The sequence below is a fragment of the Myodes glareolus genome, chromosome 17, assembly GCF_982192425.1.
Source record: "Myodes glareolus chromosome 17, mMyoGla1.1, whole genome shotgun sequence".
Taxonomy (NCBI): domain Eukaryota; kingdom Metazoa; phylum Chordata; class Mammalia; order Rodentia; family Cricetidae; genus Myodes; species Myodes glareolus.
The window spans coordinates 43559003-43576881 of record NC_142042.1 but is presented as its reverse complement, the minus strand read 5'-3'; the positions used below and the strand labels follow the sequence as shown (position 1 = coordinate 43576881).

The 17879-nt window shown below is 34.7% G+C and overlaps 1 protein-coding gene across 1 annotated transcript; it reads right to left on the bottom strand.

The window, feature by feature from the left end:
- Positions 1 to 4681: 4681 nt before the first annotated feature.
- On the bottom strand, positions 4682 to 17470 carry LOC146891235 (alpha-amylase 1). Its single transcript, XM_085677802.2, has 11 exons — positions 17224 to 17470; positions 13386 to 13598; positions 11997 to 12143; positions 10871 to 11068; positions 10165 to 10395; positions 9339 to 9472; positions 8492 to 8614; positions 8298 to 8397; positions 6322 to 6440; positions 6086 to 6211; positions 4682 to 4903 (listed from the first exon to the last, which is right to left on the bottom strand). Exons 2-11 carry the CDS (start codon positions 13551 to 13553, stop codon positions 4714 to 4716), a joined length of 1536 nt encoding a protein of 511 aa, XP_085533928.2. The 5' UTR covers positions 13554 to 13598; positions 17224 to 17470; the 3' UTR covers positions 4682 to 4713.
- Between the last annotated feature and the right edge of the window lie 409 nt (positions 17471 to 17879).

Here is a 17879-nt window from a genome sequence, read left to right as displayed (position 1 = left end):
GGAGATTGCTTATTTCCGGCCATCCAGACCTGAATAAAAACACACACAAATATATTATTTACAGCACTGTTTAGCCAATATCTTAAGCATATTTGTAACTAACACTTTTTTTCAAATGGAACAGATTTTAATTTTATTTTTATCTATTTGTTATTGATTTTTATTGAGCTCTACAATTTTCTCTGCTCCCCTCCCTGTCTCTCTCCTCTCCCCTTCAACCCTCCCCCAAGGTTCCCATGCTCCAAATTTACTCAGGATCTTGTCTTTTTCTACTTTCCATGTAGATTAGATCTATGTAAGTCTCTCTTAGGGTCCTCATTGTTGTCTAAGTTTTCTGGGATTGTGATTTGTAGGCTGGTTTTCTTTGCTTTAAGTTTAAAAACCACCTATGAGAGAGTACATGTAACAATTGTCTTTCTGTGTCTGGGTTGCTCACTCAAAATAATGTATTCTAGATCCATCCATTTTCCTGAAGACATCAAGATGTCATTTTTTTCTGCTATGTGTAAGTGTACCACATTTTCCTTATCCATTCTTTGGTAGAGGGGCATTTAGGTTGTTTCCTGGTTCTGGCTATGACAAACAATGCTGCATAGTTGAGCATATGTCCTTGTGGCACAATTGAGCATCCTTTGGATATATACCCAAAAGTAGTAATACTGGATCTTGAGGAAGGCTGTTTCCTAATTTTCTGAGAAATCGCCACTCTGACATCCTAAGGGGCTGAAACAGCTTGCACTCCCACCGGCAATGCAGAAGTGTTCCCTTTACCCCACAACCTCTTCAGCATAAGTTGTCATCCGTGTTTTTGATCTTGGCCGTTCTTATAGGACTCTCAGAGTTGTTTTGATTTGAACCCAAAGACAACCATGTGATCTACAATCTAGTGGCACAAGTCTTATGGAGGCAACCACCCATTGTCTGATTTGACTTAAGTCCACCTCCACAAGATGGATTCCATTCTTGGCATTGCTTGGGTGACCAAGAACCAGAGACTACATGGCCTGGAGACCTAGAAAAAAAAATACTACTGAGGAAAAGAGAATTGAGGACACCAGCACTAGGCCTTCTAAATCAATTGAGCAAAGGTCCAATGAACTTACAAAGACTGACACAGCACTCACTTGACCTACACAGATCTGTGGCATCTACTCTGTGACTCTATTACTTAGGAATATAAATGAGGTTTGATCACTTGAATCTGTAAGACTTAAAATTTGTACATAATTGTGATGAAAGTCTACACAAGAGACCTAGATGTCCTTCTTCATATCAAAGATTGTGTGGGATGACTAGTTATCCATAGCCATATGGAATTCCATGTTTAACCAGCCCAAAACAATATATTCTACCTACAGTCTTATGACACATGGATTATTATGCACAAATAACAAATGTGACAGAAGAGAATAAGGTAGGTGAGTATAGAGGTTAGGAAAAAAGAGTTATCACTATAGTTTGAATGTAAATATAAAATGTCCCTCATAAGATCATGAACTTGAAAACTTTGTATTCCAATTGTGGTAAGTTTACAGAAGCTATGGTACCTCTTGGAGATGGACCCTTGCTAGGAGAGGTTACTCACTGGAAGAAGATTCAAAGTTTTATATCGTTGCTCCATTTTCTTTTCCCTCTCTGCTTGTGTCTGCAGGGCAGTATGAAAAGCACGTGGAGGCTGCTTTCTCTACCCTGTGGCTTGTATTCCTTCCAGCATTAAACTCATTCTTTCCAAGTCATTTCTGATTGCCATGAGAAAACTTATTAGCAATTAATACCAAGAAGTCCATCTGAAATTCCACATAATCTGTAGACTTTAGAACAACTTTGATGGACAAATAAGCGAGAGTTTGGAATTGGGGAATAGAAAATCATTAAATGCTGAAAGTATAGAGTAGTTTTTGATTTGATAGGGAAGACCAGAAAACAAAGAGGATTACTAAAAGTGGAGGTCAGGTTCAAGAGGGTTCACAGAACAACATGGACTCTGGAAGCTGCTGGCCTTGAAGTTCTTCACATGATTGCCTGACAAAGATCTGCTGTATTTTATGACACCTAGACTGAGACTGAATTTTTACATGCTGGAATAATGAGTTTGGCAGAGGAAATTTTAAAGAAGAGAACAATTAGACTGTGGATGATTTTGCTCACAATTATAATCAAGAGCCAAATAGTAAAGAGCAGTAAATACAATAGGAATATAATATAAAAATGGTCAGTTTGGGCAAATAAATGGCTCACAAACTATAGGAAAAGCTTGTTTGTGGAAAGCAATTGTAATACTTAAGGAAAAACTTATTGCTAATCACTGAGACAAATAAAGAGCTGTCCTAAAGGGAATGTTCCACACAACATAGGCTTCATTTCATGGAAATGCACACACAATTTAAAAGACAAAGTCACTGAAGTAATTCCCTGGACTTAGAAAGCAACTCTCTGAAGCAGGATTTCTTCAAGATCAGCATGATAACCAGTCTGAAGAGCTGGAAACTTCATAGGTTAGACCTTTAAAGAGCTAAAATATATTATCATTGTGAGAAGCACAGAAAATAAATCATTGAGGTATGTGATATACAGGATGAAAGAACAGCAAAAGAAATTTTAATGGACTTCTATTTGTGTTCTGGAATAATTTATCCGAAAGACTATTCCTTAAAGAAGCAGTAATAATTTTGAGTATAGATGGTCTGTTGTCAGTTACTCCTGTACTGTCCTACATAGAGGAAATATTGTTATATACTTCTAATGTAGTCATACAATAAAATGTGAGATAACTTAAGGATTTTTAAAATTATAAAATAGGCCTAGCTGGTTGTTTAGAGTTAGAATGCCTACAATCTACATATTCAATTAAATTCTCATAAAAATTTCAGCACGAATATTCACAGCAATAGAAAACATAATCTTAAAATTCTTTTTTTTTTTTTTTTTTGATTTTTTCGAGACAGGGTTTCTCTGTAGTTTTTGGTGCCTGTCCTGGAACTAGCTCTTGTAGACCAGGCTGGCCTCGAACTCACAGGGATTCGCCTGCCTCTGCCTCCCGAGTGCTGGGATTAAAGGCGTGCGCCACCACCGCCCGGCTTAAAATTCTTATGTAAACAAAAGAGATTGCAGATACCTAAAAGAGTTTTAAGGAATAAGAAAGAATAATGCTAGAAGGATCACAAAACTGATTTGAAGTTGTAATGTGTAACCATAGTGATGAAACTACCATGGCACAAGCTCAGAAACAACCACATAAATAAATGGAGTAAAATATATGGTCCACATAAAAGCTAACAAAAGTGAATAGTGGTTATTGGAATTGTTCTTGGTTTTCCACTAGAACTTAAGCCCTTATTACTTAGGATAGTTTGGAGACAGTACATAGAGAAATCAAACCATAACTGAGCTGGCTATTTTCTTCTAGGTTGGTAGTTTTCTTAGTTTTGAAAGATTCTATGCATACTTTGATGGCAGAAAAGTCATCAGAGGACATATCTAGCTATAAATTCTGTCAGCTACAAAACCAACATGCCAGGCAAGATGTATCTGCTAGTATAGTGGTAGCATAATTGATATGGAGATAATCTAATCCATAATGACTGGATTGCAGACTTACTTCACAAGAGGAACTCTTACCTGATACGCTAAACCTGACCAAAAGCTCATAGTTCAGTAAGTCAATGAACTTTTGAGAAAAAGTTCTACGGGTCTTTTGCTAAGCAGACATTATGGAGTCTATTTATTTTCTACATAGCTATGTTCATATCCATTGATTTGTATTGTTTTCACCCTTGGTAGGTAAAGGTTCCTTTTCTGTGGGTGACAGACAAAGCAGAAACTCATAATGGTCAAAGGGATAACATTAAGAGACTGCTGAGCACTCATCCTAGAAGGGGACATCTATAAATCCCCATTCAAAGATCAGAAATATCATAGAAGAGGTGGTGGAAAGAAAGCAAAAGAACAGGGTTGAAGGAGTATTGTGAGATGATACCATTGGTACACAAAGAACTATTGCTTTCATAAGCTCACTAGGTATTGAGAAACTACACAAATTCTGCTTGATATTTGTCACACAAAGATTCCACTATGGATTGACCTCATCCCTTCCTGGAAAGCTATAAGAAATTAACAGTTGCTAAGATGGAATAAATTATATTCCTCGGTGTTTTATATACTGGCCAGTTGCTTTTGTTCAAGTAATAATGCTCAAGTAATAACTTTCTACCTGTGCTCATGCAGGCAATGATACATAAGAACAGTTGTTCAAAAAAAGATATAAAAAATGGGGAAAGGAATGTTTATATTGAAGAAGAAGGAATCTGGTAAAAAAATGGGAGAAAAAATGGAAGACAAGGAAGTGAATATGATCAAAATAATTACATATGTGTGTGTATGTATGTATGTATATATACATACATATGAAAAAAGAGAAATTAGGGTACTATGAAACAATTGGTACTTGAGATAAAACAATATATCTGACAGGATATCTTCATAGATCTGAGAATTGCCATTAACAAAGAATCTAAAAATAATCTTCTAAAACATATTAAAATCACTGTATGTAATTTTCTCAAAATTACATTGATTTCAATAAGCATTTTTTTACCAATTCAGGTTCATTACTGTAACAGATTTTATAAGTGTGAATGAAGTATACAAACTAAATTATGCAAAAGAAAGGAAATACAAATGATTGATGCTCTCAGTATGAATTTATTTTAAAATTTATAGTTTTGATTCTACATGGATTGCAATAAATGGGTCTTCAGCAGAGTTACTAATAGAAAATTGTGCAGTGCCATCACCAGAAACATAGACTTTAATTCCAGTGCAATAGCCATCAATTTTATCTCCAGAAATGACATCACAGTACGTGCCTTCAGGGAGACCAGTTTGTAAAGTTGTTGACAATGACCTGAAAAGGAAAAAAGAAGTCAGATTCAAATAGAAAAATTCAATAAAGCAGACTATCTCCAAATTAAGTAATTTCCTAAACTTTGTGGTGTGTAATTATAAGTTATAATTTACTAGCCAAAAAGATAGACAGATTGAGAGAGAGAAAGAGAGAGAGAGAGAGAGAGAGGATATAGAAATAGATGTAAATTATGATAAATAGATAGATCTTTAAAAAGAGCACTTGTTAAATTAAAAATGTGGTTCCCATGTGGTGGCATAGTTTGGAGAGTTTAGATAAGTGAATGTGGAGGAACTGTGTCACTGAAGGCAGCCCTTGAGAGGGAAAGACTCCTACCTTCTCCAGTTAGCGCTTTCTGTATTGTACTGTGGTTCAAAGTGTGAGTAATCAGCTTCCTGCTCCTGGCCTCATACCTTACTTTCCTTTTCTAATCCCCTCGATTTGCAAGCCCAAATAAAATCTTTCTTCTATAAGTTGACTTGCTCATGATGTTTGATCACAGAATCAGAAAAGAAACTAATACAATCATCCAAAATGAGCAAAAAATGAAACTTGCCACTGAGATTGCCAACTACTTGCACAAAGATTCTCTAACTGTACTTGTATAGAAATAGCAAAATGTTCAAGGAAATGAAAACATATATATGCATCAAAAACAGAAGGTTCATCATCTAGAACTGTAGAAAAAAACTCAATTACCTCCTGAGAACAACCAATAGCCAGAGCAAGTATACAAATGTATTGAAACTATTCATCACACATTGGCAGAATATTTAAGATTAGATAACAAGGTAACAGAAAAATAAATAGTTATGATACAGAGCTAAGAGATGGGGGAAAGTATTTTGAATCTAATAATGCCAACACATTCACTTATTTTAAGACTTACTGAATGTTTATATGCTTTGTACAGATATCACATGGGTATATGAATGAGAGTATATGAATATGACAGTGTAAGAATACACCAAAAACAACAGCAAAACAAAATTCTACTTAAAACAAAATCTAAAAAAATGAAGAAACAAATTGAAAGCAAGCATCTTTTTTCTAGTTTTCAGGTAACTGTGTTTTCTTAAATCCATTAACAAAAATATTTTCAGCTACAAACGAGCAGGAGGCAAAAGGAAGGATATAAAATTATAAAAGTATACAATCCTACTTTAATTGATTTCCACTTACCAGTCGTCATTGTTAAAGACAATGAATCCTTTGTTTCCTCTGCCAAAAGCCACTTGGTTGCTGCCATTATCCCACCAGTTTGAGAAAGGCTGACCATTGACTACGTTTCTGAAGGCAACCATGTTCCTAGAAGCACAATATCAGGTAAAATGCTCGTACCCTTTATATTCAACAACTTAAAACAAAAAATTAAACAAGTTTCTTATTAGACAAGACCTGTAGGGGACACTCCCAACCTTATCTGGCGCCATCTATGTTCACAGACCCAGCCATTGCCACAAGTGGTGTCTGCATTAATTGTCACTTCTTTGGTTGCTCCGTTATCATTTGGTGGTCCAACCCAGTCGTTGATATCCTTAATAACAGGAAAAAATTGCAGGATTTTAAGATTCATGTTGCATTTTCATTGCACTAAACTGATAAAGTTCTGCTACTTGATTCTCTATACTATATATTTTGTGTCTAACTTTGGAACATTACTGAGTGTTTCTCTAGAGTCATATTTCAGAGAAATATGACATTTTTATTATATACACTTTTATTCGCTCAGAGCCTTTCCAAGGAATAACTTCTTAATATCTCTCTAACTTCTTTAGTATCACTAAAGTGGTAAGAGCATTTGTATCAGAAAGATTAAAGAAAGACTGAATCCAGTACCAATGGTTTTAGAAAATTCATTCAAGATACATAAGTTCTCTATCCCTGAATCTCATCATCTATAAAATAGAAATATTGTTTGCTTACTATAAAATATCAATATCTGTAGAACTTCTTTAGCAACTATAATTAATTCTCAAATTAATATAAGTTTAGGTTTCATACCATCTCTTAAATAAAAGTACTAATAAATATATTCTAATATTCTGTAATACATTTTCCAAAGTTTTAGTATGCATTTCATGATTGTCAACACATTTACACATCTTCCTAAAACAATTGTACAAACAGTCTCTCCATTGAAAATAGAGGAAAAGTCTGTCTTTTAAACACAAGACTCCAATTTGATGACCTACGAATCTGTGGTCCCTCTCTGTTGGGTAGTTGTGTTACAAATGAAACACCAATCTGCTCAACATTGCAACATGCCAGGGAACTAAACCCTGGTACTTTCTTCAAGAGCTTTACCCTCTATGTCATCTCCCCAGGCATTTAGTTGCTTTTTGAAATGGTTCAGTTAAAGTATTGCATGATATTTTCGTAATGCTTTGTATTCTTGAATCAGTCTTCAAATTTATTTGATTCATTTAACATAATTCATATATATGAATATTATATATATATATATATTAGTTAACCTCAGTTAAACCAAATTATTTCTTTTCTTTCCATCAAAATATTCTAAAAGTATCTACCAAATATTTATCATGCTCAAGTTTTAAACAACAGGACTGGCCTGAAACTAAGAAGAGATAGAAGCATGCCAAAATCCCCAGATTTTCTCAATTGAGAGCAGCAGGAGTTTGACTGCTCCCCGCTTCATATGCCTCACCCATATCCCACATCCCCTGCCTTGCTCTGCACTAACAAACTCCAACAGATAGACATCCCAGGTTGCTATCATACCCTGGTGGATGTAGCAACTGATAAACTCATGTTTCTCCAAGGCTATGAGGACCCGTTGCTGTATATATGAATAGAAAAACATTCCCGGCTGGAATTTCTTTCTTTTCTATATGACCTTATAAGTTTTCTTGCCCTGGCCCTTGCTGCTCCCATATATGCAATGAAGCACACTGGTTGTTCTGGCCCCCAACCAGTAACATACCACCACAGGGGTCCAACCAGCCATTCTTTCTGGGGTATAACTGTTCCCTGCCCTCTCCTATTGAAAGAGTTGTCCTCCAAAAGTCTCTTGCTGTTCTTTCTGGTACTTCTTTCCAGTACTCCTTCAGCCCTGGCAGGTGCTCCCCAGGGATAAGGTAGAACTCTAGTCCAACATTAAATGAATTGTTGATCTTCTTTTCAGGTGTTTCTATGCACAATCTTTATATATCATTGGCGATGTAAGTACTATTAAACTCCTATGCTTTGCCCTTTGTACCTTGATCTCTAGTTTTCAAGATTTTCTCACAGTGATAAAGTAGTTGGTACTTTTATAATATGCTTACTAAAATTACAGTATATTAATATTTGGTGGCATGTTTTTATGCAATAAATTTTGTATGAAATTATAACCTCTTCCCTTTTATTGAAAAAATATATTTAAACTTACTTTTCCATTCTCAAAATATCTTGGCCAATGATAACTTGACATTACTCGTGTGAATCCATAAGGATGAGCCAACATAAATCCAACTGCCATTTTATAGAGTCTGAAAATTACCAAATAATATTATAATAAAAGAACAGAAAGTTTATCATCAATAAAGGACAAGTAATAAAACAGCAAAAAATGGTTTTGCCTACCTAGCATCCCAGAAAGTCAGGATGGATGCTCCTCCAGCTCCATGTCCTCGCTGATTATCATGGTTGTCCACAAAGACAAGGGCTCTATCAGAAGGCATGAAACCCCAACCTTCGCCCCAGTTCCTATTTTTAAAAAATATGCATGTGTATTATATTTTTTACAATACCTTTAGGTTACCTTAAATCTGTATCTCTTTTTTGTAATTTATTTGCATTAAACTACTGATTCTATAACTAAAAAATTATTCATCAGGAAAAAAATTCTTCCAAGTATGTGTATATACACATACGTAATTGCCTAACATATCTCATGATTCTATGTATGGTAAGTTTATTTGTATTTCTTTCATATTGCTCGAAAAGTGTGTAATGTAGATAAACTCATGAAGGGTAAATATCCATATCACAATATGAAAAAATGGAGAACAAATAAGATTGAATATTACACTGTATTTTATAAACAGTTTAACATTTCAAACTAATTTATTACAATACATAAGCGTAATAGTGTATCCACATTATAATTTTATTTATGAATAGAATGGTTTTGAAGTAATATCCTGACTTTAACAGATTACAATTATCAAACTCTAGTTGGCTTATATCTCAGACAGGAAAAAAAAATTCTCTAGGTGGTGCTTGGTGTTTCTAGATGCCTCCTTGTTATTGGCAATTAAAATAAAAATAATTAGTTACAGAAGATTAATCGTGATTTAGAGAGCAGTGAACTTTCTTAATAGCTAATATCTTGAGAAATATTTAATAAATTAGAATGTTCTAAGATTTCCATGTATTGGGATGACAACACATACGTGACAGACAAAATAACAAAGTATGATGTATTTACCTTAAATAGGCCATCTTCTCTCCATTCCACTTGCGCATAACTGTGCCCAGTTTTGCTCCATACTTGAATTCTGTCACGCGGCCATTTCCAAAGTACTCACTACTTGTAATTGCCTCACCACCCAGATCAATTACCTAGTAGAGATATAGAGGAAACTGTCATTAATTGGATAAAGTAGTATTAAAATGCTCAATGTCAAAATAATATCTTTTAAATTCTTTATGCTGTTGATGCTCAAATTGGTTTTTCCTGTTTCTTTATAAAGTATTTGCATCACTATTGAAAGAAATTTGATGACAATGTCATTTTTGTCCAACAAATAATATTTAAATTTAATATGTAATTTAAAATTCAGACCTTCAAAGTACTGAATGACAAATAAGTTCAGCAATTAAAATTCATGTAGTTTTCCAAAGAAATCAAATACAAAACAGCACTAACCTCTTCACACAAAAAAGTGCACAGAAATATTAATCAGCTTACCCAAATTTTAAACATTGAATAATACTTCAGACAGGAGTGAGATTTAGAAAGACAGGCTGGAGTCAATGACTATAAGATTTTCTGCTTGGCATAATAGTCCCTGGGTATACACTAATTGACTCGATGGTATCACAGGCTACACAAATCCTCTACACTCCTTTAAACCCTTATTTTGGAAAAGAATTAAGTCTGTTATATATAAATAAAATGGAGGTAAATAAATTTCACATTTAATAAGGTACCCAGACATTAACCTATTGAAATTATGTTTAATAAAATCTTCTATTCATCTTCTGGCTAACAAACTGATGTCATTTATATATACATACTTGTATTACTTTACCTCTTGAAAAATGAAAGGTCTGCTTCCTTGAGAGAACCATTGTGTATTTAAGTTATGCAATTTGTCCAAAACAGCCTTTATGTCTCCAGGCCACATGTGCTTAGAAGCATCAAGTCTGAACCCTGCTACACCAATGTCAATGAGATGATTCATATAGTCAGCCACCTTGGTACGAACATAATCTTTCCCAAGTGCAAGATCCAGAAGGCCAGACAGACGACAATCTCTGACCTATTGAAACAAATAAAAACAAGCCAAATAGAAGGTGATTGATTTAAATGGCACCTGTCACCTCAGACTCCCTTTGACTAGTCACATCTTTACCAATTGGTTTATTAGGAAGCTTCATAAAGCCTATTCATGGGACAGTGGGAATATTCACGTTCTACTGTGAATACACCCTAAGAAGATTTTCCAGCATGAAGGAAGAACAATGAGGAAATGACATAGGTAATATTATAATTGATTGAGAAAACCCTTTGTTTTCTTCTCTCTTTTCCATTCTTTTTTATTTCTTTCTCTTTTACTGGTACACAAATCAAACTTTGAGACATCAAATAACTAGAAATGTTTTTGAAGATTTATTTGTATTTCTCACACCTAGTAGTGCATTGCTTAAGGAATCTAAACTACATTTCAAATATTATTCCAAAAGTTCTATGTGCATACTAAGGACAGATATTTTTATTCTGATCATTTTCCTCACCTGAGCAGCATCATTGTAGTTTTCAATGCCTCCACTTCCAGTTCTACATTTGCCATCATTAAAATCCCAACCGGAGTATGGAACTCCAGGGAATTGCCTGTTTTGTGGGTTGAAATAAGTTCCACATGTACTGCTGGTTCCTGCTTGAGCCCCTTCTCCACACATGTGGTTTATGACAGCATCCACATAAATACGGACCTGAATGGAAAAGTGTGTTATTTGAATTAAAATAGAAAGATAAAATGTATATAAAGTGTATATAGCCTGCATAGAACACTCAAATATATAGATAAATGGATGGATGGATAGATAGGTAGATGATAGATGATAGATAGATAGATAGATAGATAGATAGATAGATAGATAGAAAGACAGACAGAAAGATAGTAAATAGATAGAAGATAGATAGATAGATAGATAGATAGATAGATAGATATGCTATTTTATAGTTTAATTTTAGACAAGACAGAAAGTCAAGTGTGAAAGAAAACCAATGTGAAATGACAATCATGAACAGTCCTAATATTAGCTTGAGGATTTATAAAGCTGAGAGGTGGAAACCCAGAAACAGTTATCACTAAAATCAAATAAAATGTGTTATTTTTAAAAAAAATATATAATTAGGTTAAGAGAAAATGGACATTATTGATCTTAAAAGGAGTTAATGTGAGTCATTTTTAGTCTCTGAAGAAAAAAAAAAAGGTAGATACTGGTCATTATTAAAAGGAGAAATAGCTATTGGCCATAAAGTGAAAGTAAGAATTGCCCTTGAAATTTCTATTACCTGACTAGAAAATGGTTAGTAGAAAATGAGTGTGGTTACAAGAATAAATAGTCCAAGTTTTGCTTTATGGTTTGTTAGAACCACTAAAAATGTTGACATTACAATGGAGAGGGCCTTCTTGTGTTATAAAACAAGATGCATAGTTCCCATCCCCCTAAACTTTTCAAGTGGTTCATATAAAAGAAATTTTAAAAACTGACCATAAAGAAATTAATTTTGAGTTGTAGTTAAAATGTAAAGAAAAAATAAAGTTTGAATGTTTGTTTTCATGAAGACTAGGAAATGTAAGACAGAAAATAGTTTTTCAAATAATAACTTCAAAGGAAATATGACTTCACTTACCCCAACATTGTTACACCTAGTCACCATGTCCCTGAATTCATCTTCATTTCCAGACCTTGAACATATTTTGTAGCTAATTGGTTGGTATCTTTCCCACCAAGGTCTTGAAGGATTGTTAACTACAAGATTTTCATTGGGTGGAGAGACCTACAAACAAAACAATTAAGATTATCAGATTAGTTATGGTTTACTTTACGTAAATAAATCCTGTAGAAAACTATGAATGATCCTGCAATTCTTAGACTGTGTACTTGTAGATCTATATGTTAGAACCACTAAAAACACTGACAGCACAATGTAGAGGGCCTCCTGGTGTTCAAAAACAAGATACAAATTTATCATCGCCCTAAACTTTTTTCTTCCTCAAAAATGGACATTGAGCCTATAATTCATGATTCTCATGAAGCTAAATAAGAAGGTGAACCCAAAGAAAAACATATAGTTATCCTCCTGTATATTGAAAGTAGACAAGATTGCCAGGCAAAAGTGGGGAGCGTGGGGATGGCGGTGGGTTGGGGGTAAGGAGAAATGGAGAGAGAGAAGGGAGAAGGGGAGAATGGGGAGAGCTTGGGGGAATGGGATGGTTGGGATGGAGGAAGGATGGATATGGCTGCAGAGAAGTAGATATTTTAATTAAGGGAACCATTTTAGGGTTGACAAGAGACTTGACTCTAGAGGGGTTTCCAGGTGTCCAAGGAGATGTCCCCAGCTTGTTCCTTGGGCTGCAAATGAGAGAGTGCCTGAACTGGCCTTGTCCCACAGCCACACTGATGAATATCTTGCATATCACCATAGAACCTTCATCCGGTGATGGATGGAGATAGAGACAGAGACCCACATTGGAGCACCGGACTGAACTCCCAAGGTCCAAATGAAGAGCAGAAGGAGGGAGAACATGAGCAAGAAAGTCAGGACCATGAGGGGTGCATCCACCCACTGAGACAGTGGAACTGATCTAATGGGAGCTCACCAAGGCCAGCTGGACTGATGGAGCATGTGATCAAACTGGAGTCTCTGAATTTGGCTGACAATGAGGGTTGACTGAGAAGCCAAGGACAATGGCACTGGGTTTTGATTCTACTGCATGGATGGGCTTTGTGGGAGCCTAGTCTGTTTGAATGCTCACCTTCTTAGACTTGGATGGAGGGGGGAAGACCTTGGACTTCCCACAGGGCAGGGAACCCTGACTGCTCTTAGGACTGGAGAAGGAGGGGGAATGGGGGGAGGAGAGGGGGTGGAAATTATTAATAATAATAAAAAATGTAAAAGAAAGGAAAAAAGAAAGTTATATATGAAGTAAAACATTGCTAAAAATAATCAAAAATATAATAGAAAACAATTTTATATAAGCACAGTGCACTCTGCATTTAAATTGTGAACCAATATTACCTGCACCCCTCCGAATCCCTTAGGAGCTAAGTATCTCTCACATTCCTTGGCAATATCAGCCCAGCGCCACTCGAACAGGTGGACAATAGCACTGCGTCCATATTGAGTATGTGGGTCATACTGAGCCCAGCAGAACCCAATGAAGGAAAGCAGAAGGAAGAACTTCATTTTGCTATGGTGTTGTTAGTGTTTTTTCTAACAACCACTTTATTCCTGAAAAATAAAAATTAGAAAGAAAATGGGAAAGAGTACAATGAAATAAAAGCTAACGTGAATCAATATTCGAGTTCTGGTTATTTATAAACTGTAAAGTATTACTAATAATATGGTCCACAAGAGCCTAATAACAAGAAAAGGAGAAATGCTAAACATCTAGGTTTTTGAAGGTACTATCACTTATTAAGGAGAATAAAGGAGAACGTATCAGACCTGAGAAGAATAACAAGACTGATACAGATTTAATTTTCCTCTGTCAATACTGATGCTCCTCTTTCCTCCTTCCCCTAACAAACTGCATGAACAGCACCTTTAACAAAACTATACTTTTTCATATTTCACAGGCAATGCTGGAGTTCCATGATAATCCTTGTTCTTTCTATGACCCACTACCCTTAGGAAAATGGTGCATTGGCAACTGAAAAATGTTTTATTTTAGTCTACATTTATATTCTCAGGTGAAATTAGTAAATGTTTTATCTGTGACAAGTTTGAGGGTTATACCATTGAATTGTTTGATTTTTATTATAAATATATTAATATTTACACATTCTCCTTTCTGAACCAAAGTATATTACTGGTTTCCTTCAGAGATAATATTCCTAGTCTTAGCAAAAAATCAGTAAATTCTCTTATGTTCTCAATAAATGGCTGTAATAGACATACACTGAGTTCCTCGTTTTTTAGTAAGTGAACACTATACCAGAAAATCTATATTAGAGTCAATTCTAAGACTTGTGATATACACAAAAACATTCACACAGGACCAGAATAACTAAGTCAATTTGGCTTATTTAATAATTGATAATGGCAGAATTTGATAATATGTCTAACTGAAAATTGGTGTATTTTTTATTTTAGCAATATTTCTGAAGCTCTACTTTACAATATAATACCCATTCGTAGTAATTACTTGTTTAACCAAATTAAATAGAGAGAAATTCACAACAACTCCACTAAAATCAGGAACATGAAATGTTGTACACTCTCTCCATATCTATTCAATATAGTATTTGAAGTTCTAGCTAGAGCAGTAAGAAAACTGATGGAGATTTGCAGATTATACCAGAGTATAGAAAAGTGAATGGGATAGTAGAGGTGGAGGAAGGGCAGAGATGATAGCTCCCCAAGTCCAATTGAAGAGTGAGAGAAGTGAGAACATGAGCAAAGAGCTCAAGACCATGATTGGGACACCCTCTGAACAGTTTATATGAGCTAATGGCAGCTCACCAACACCAGCCAGACAGGGAAGGAACCAACATAGGACCAAGCTAGCTCCTCTGAATGTGGCTGACAGTTGTATGGCTGGGCAGACTGCAGGGTCGCTTGCAATAGCACCAGGATTTATCCCTACTGCTTTGTGAAAACACATTCTCTCTGGAGGAATATCTTGCTCAGCCAAGATCTAGCAGGGAGGACCTTGGATCTTCTCCAAAGCGATGTTTCTTACCCTCTCTGATGGAAGGTAGGGCAGGGGGGAAGGTGGAGGGAATGGGAGGAGAGGAGGGAGTGGGAACTGGGATGGGTATGTAAAATAAAAAAAAAAAAAGATAGCTTGGTTTTTTTATAAAAAATAAAAAAGAAGAATCTAAGATCTGAGGGAAAGAGTTAAACACTGTAATACCTTGCCATATGGATTAAACACGATTTTGCAAGTGTAAATGCATAGCAAATATGATCATATGCGCAAGACTTGCACAGAAAAATAATGAAAAAGAAGTTGGACAAAAGACGTTAAAACTGTGGGTATGGGACTTAGAGAAGATAAAAGGGAAGGGAATCTGTTCAAAATACCAGGCTTTCAGTTCATATATATATATATATATATATATATATATATATATATATATATATGAATATTTGATTTTGATATCAAACAAACAACAACAAAACAGTTCCTCTCAAGAAGCACAAATACTTAAATTTTCAAGAAAACCTATACAATATTTGTAGCTACTTTGTAGTATTTTATTACACATACACAGTGCATACTTAGGAAAATAGATGATTTAATGTTTCTTGGTCCTCGTTATAACTTCTTGTAGAGCCTTTCATCTCATTTCCTGTAGTGAGTCATAAGGTATTCGATAGGCTATTGTGAAATACAAATCACCTATGTACTGTGGGCAGCAATTACAGGTTTATAAAAAATTATTAGGTGGAAATGTTAATAACCCCAATTTAGTAATTATTTGAATAGCGTAATATTTTTAAGTATGCATAATGCAAATTAAGTTATGTAAAAAAAATTAAAATTCCTAGTTAACATTAAGAAATCTAACTCATGTGTGGCTTGGAGAGTTTGTAGGGACAGCGGCAGTGGAACCAATATTTATTCCTAGGCATGAACTGAGTTTTTGAAACCCATTGCCTATACCTTACTCAGCCTAGATGTGGGGGTATGCCTTGATCTTGCCTCAAGTTATGTGACAGACTTTGTTGACTTCCCTTAGGAGACCTCACCCTCTCTGAGGAGTGGACAGAGGCTGGGGGAAAAGGAGGGAGGGGTAAGAAGAGAGGAGGGAGAAGGAACTGGGATGGATATGTAAACTAAAGGAAGATTGTTTTAAAAAATAAATAAAATATCTAACTGAAAATTAAACAATGTTATCAAAACATTTTTCTAATCAATCTTATAAAATTGGTGTCTTATTATTTCAGTATAAATATTAAAAAGGAAGAACTCTATTATAAATTCAGAATTCCTCTTAACAAATGAAACTTCAATTTAGGCATTTAGCTTAAACTCTACTTAGGGATATGGAAGTCATATAATTAGAAGAAAATTGGTCTAAATGTTAAAAAGTAGCAAGCTCTAATTTGTATTTATATCTCTAGATTTCCTTGTTTGCATATGTAAATGCCAATTGTTTGCAAAATTTTTCATATTGGATTCTCCTGAAATTGATGACACACTAAGACATTATGAAAATGAGTTAATGATGAGCAACAAGAGGCAGCTTACCTACTCTTGCCATTAGTAGTTAGTAGCCTAGAAGTCTCATAGCTAAATATCTTTATAGTGAACAATTTAGTATTAGGGTAATTAAAATATTGGTTTCTCTAATCTTAACATATAATTTTTTCTTCTATATGACATTGACTATCTCTAAGTGTTGAAAGTGTACATGTTTTATTTTTCCAGTTTTTAGCATTCTAAAATATTAGGAAAATATATTATATAAAAATTATTCAATTTATGGGTGCTTTCCTTAAAATAATTCATAATTTCTCTGAATTGTACACTGAATTCTGTCTCAAATCAGTAAGCATTTATCCACCAATACCACCCAACAGAAAAATATATAATGTTTTGCTTAGTATAAGTTGCATATGAAGGCCAGTACTGTAGAATTAAAGATAAGTTTTGAGCCAGGGCTCTGGAGCGTTTCCAACACAAATAGTACATTCTGTGCTGCTGGGCAAGTGAACACGGTCTGTCAACAAACTGATAAAAGACCACGAAACACTTACATCTAAAAAGGACGGTGAGATTATTAAATAATGAAACACAAACAACTCGTATTTAAGTACAAACAGGTGGAGAGTAAAAAGAAAATGCATGTAGTTTTAAATAACTTACCACAATAATTTGTATAAATAAAAAATCATCCAAACCTACCGTTAAGTGTTTGCCAATTATAAGCAAGAGAAATTTCAATGTTTTGGTTTCAATTTCTCTTCAGTCAAAAAAAAGAACAGATTTAGAATTTTATAATTTTCTATAATCTCATCCTTTCAACATTCACTCTTGAAAACCTTATATAATTCTCCAAATATGACTTCTGTCAGCTTTGTGATCTGATCTCCAAGGTGACTGACGGTGGACTGGGCACCACCACCCTGGTGTCCTTACACTGCCTTCCCTCAGCTGCTGCTCTGCCACCTCTTCTATTGCAACATAACTCACCAGCTTGCTTTCTCAATAAGCAACTTTTCCTCCTACGGTCAAATTTTCCTCTGAATTATTTATGTAAAATATAAGGGTACAAGTCTAGAAAAATAATTTTAATGATCAGTTTTGCTTGTCTCTAATTAGTGAGCCAAACTGAATCAATAAAATAGATGAGACCATAATGGGAACAAACTCACTGGATCAGATGCCTATTGTTAGGTCTGAATTTATCACCCACAACGTGATGTTTGAAAAAAAATATTAAATTAATGGGATTTATGATGTGCCCTTTTATCAAATTATAAAACTATTGTTAAATGTGACTTTTTAAAAAAGACAAAACTTCTAAGAAAAACACTTAATGTTTAGTGACATGTTTCCTC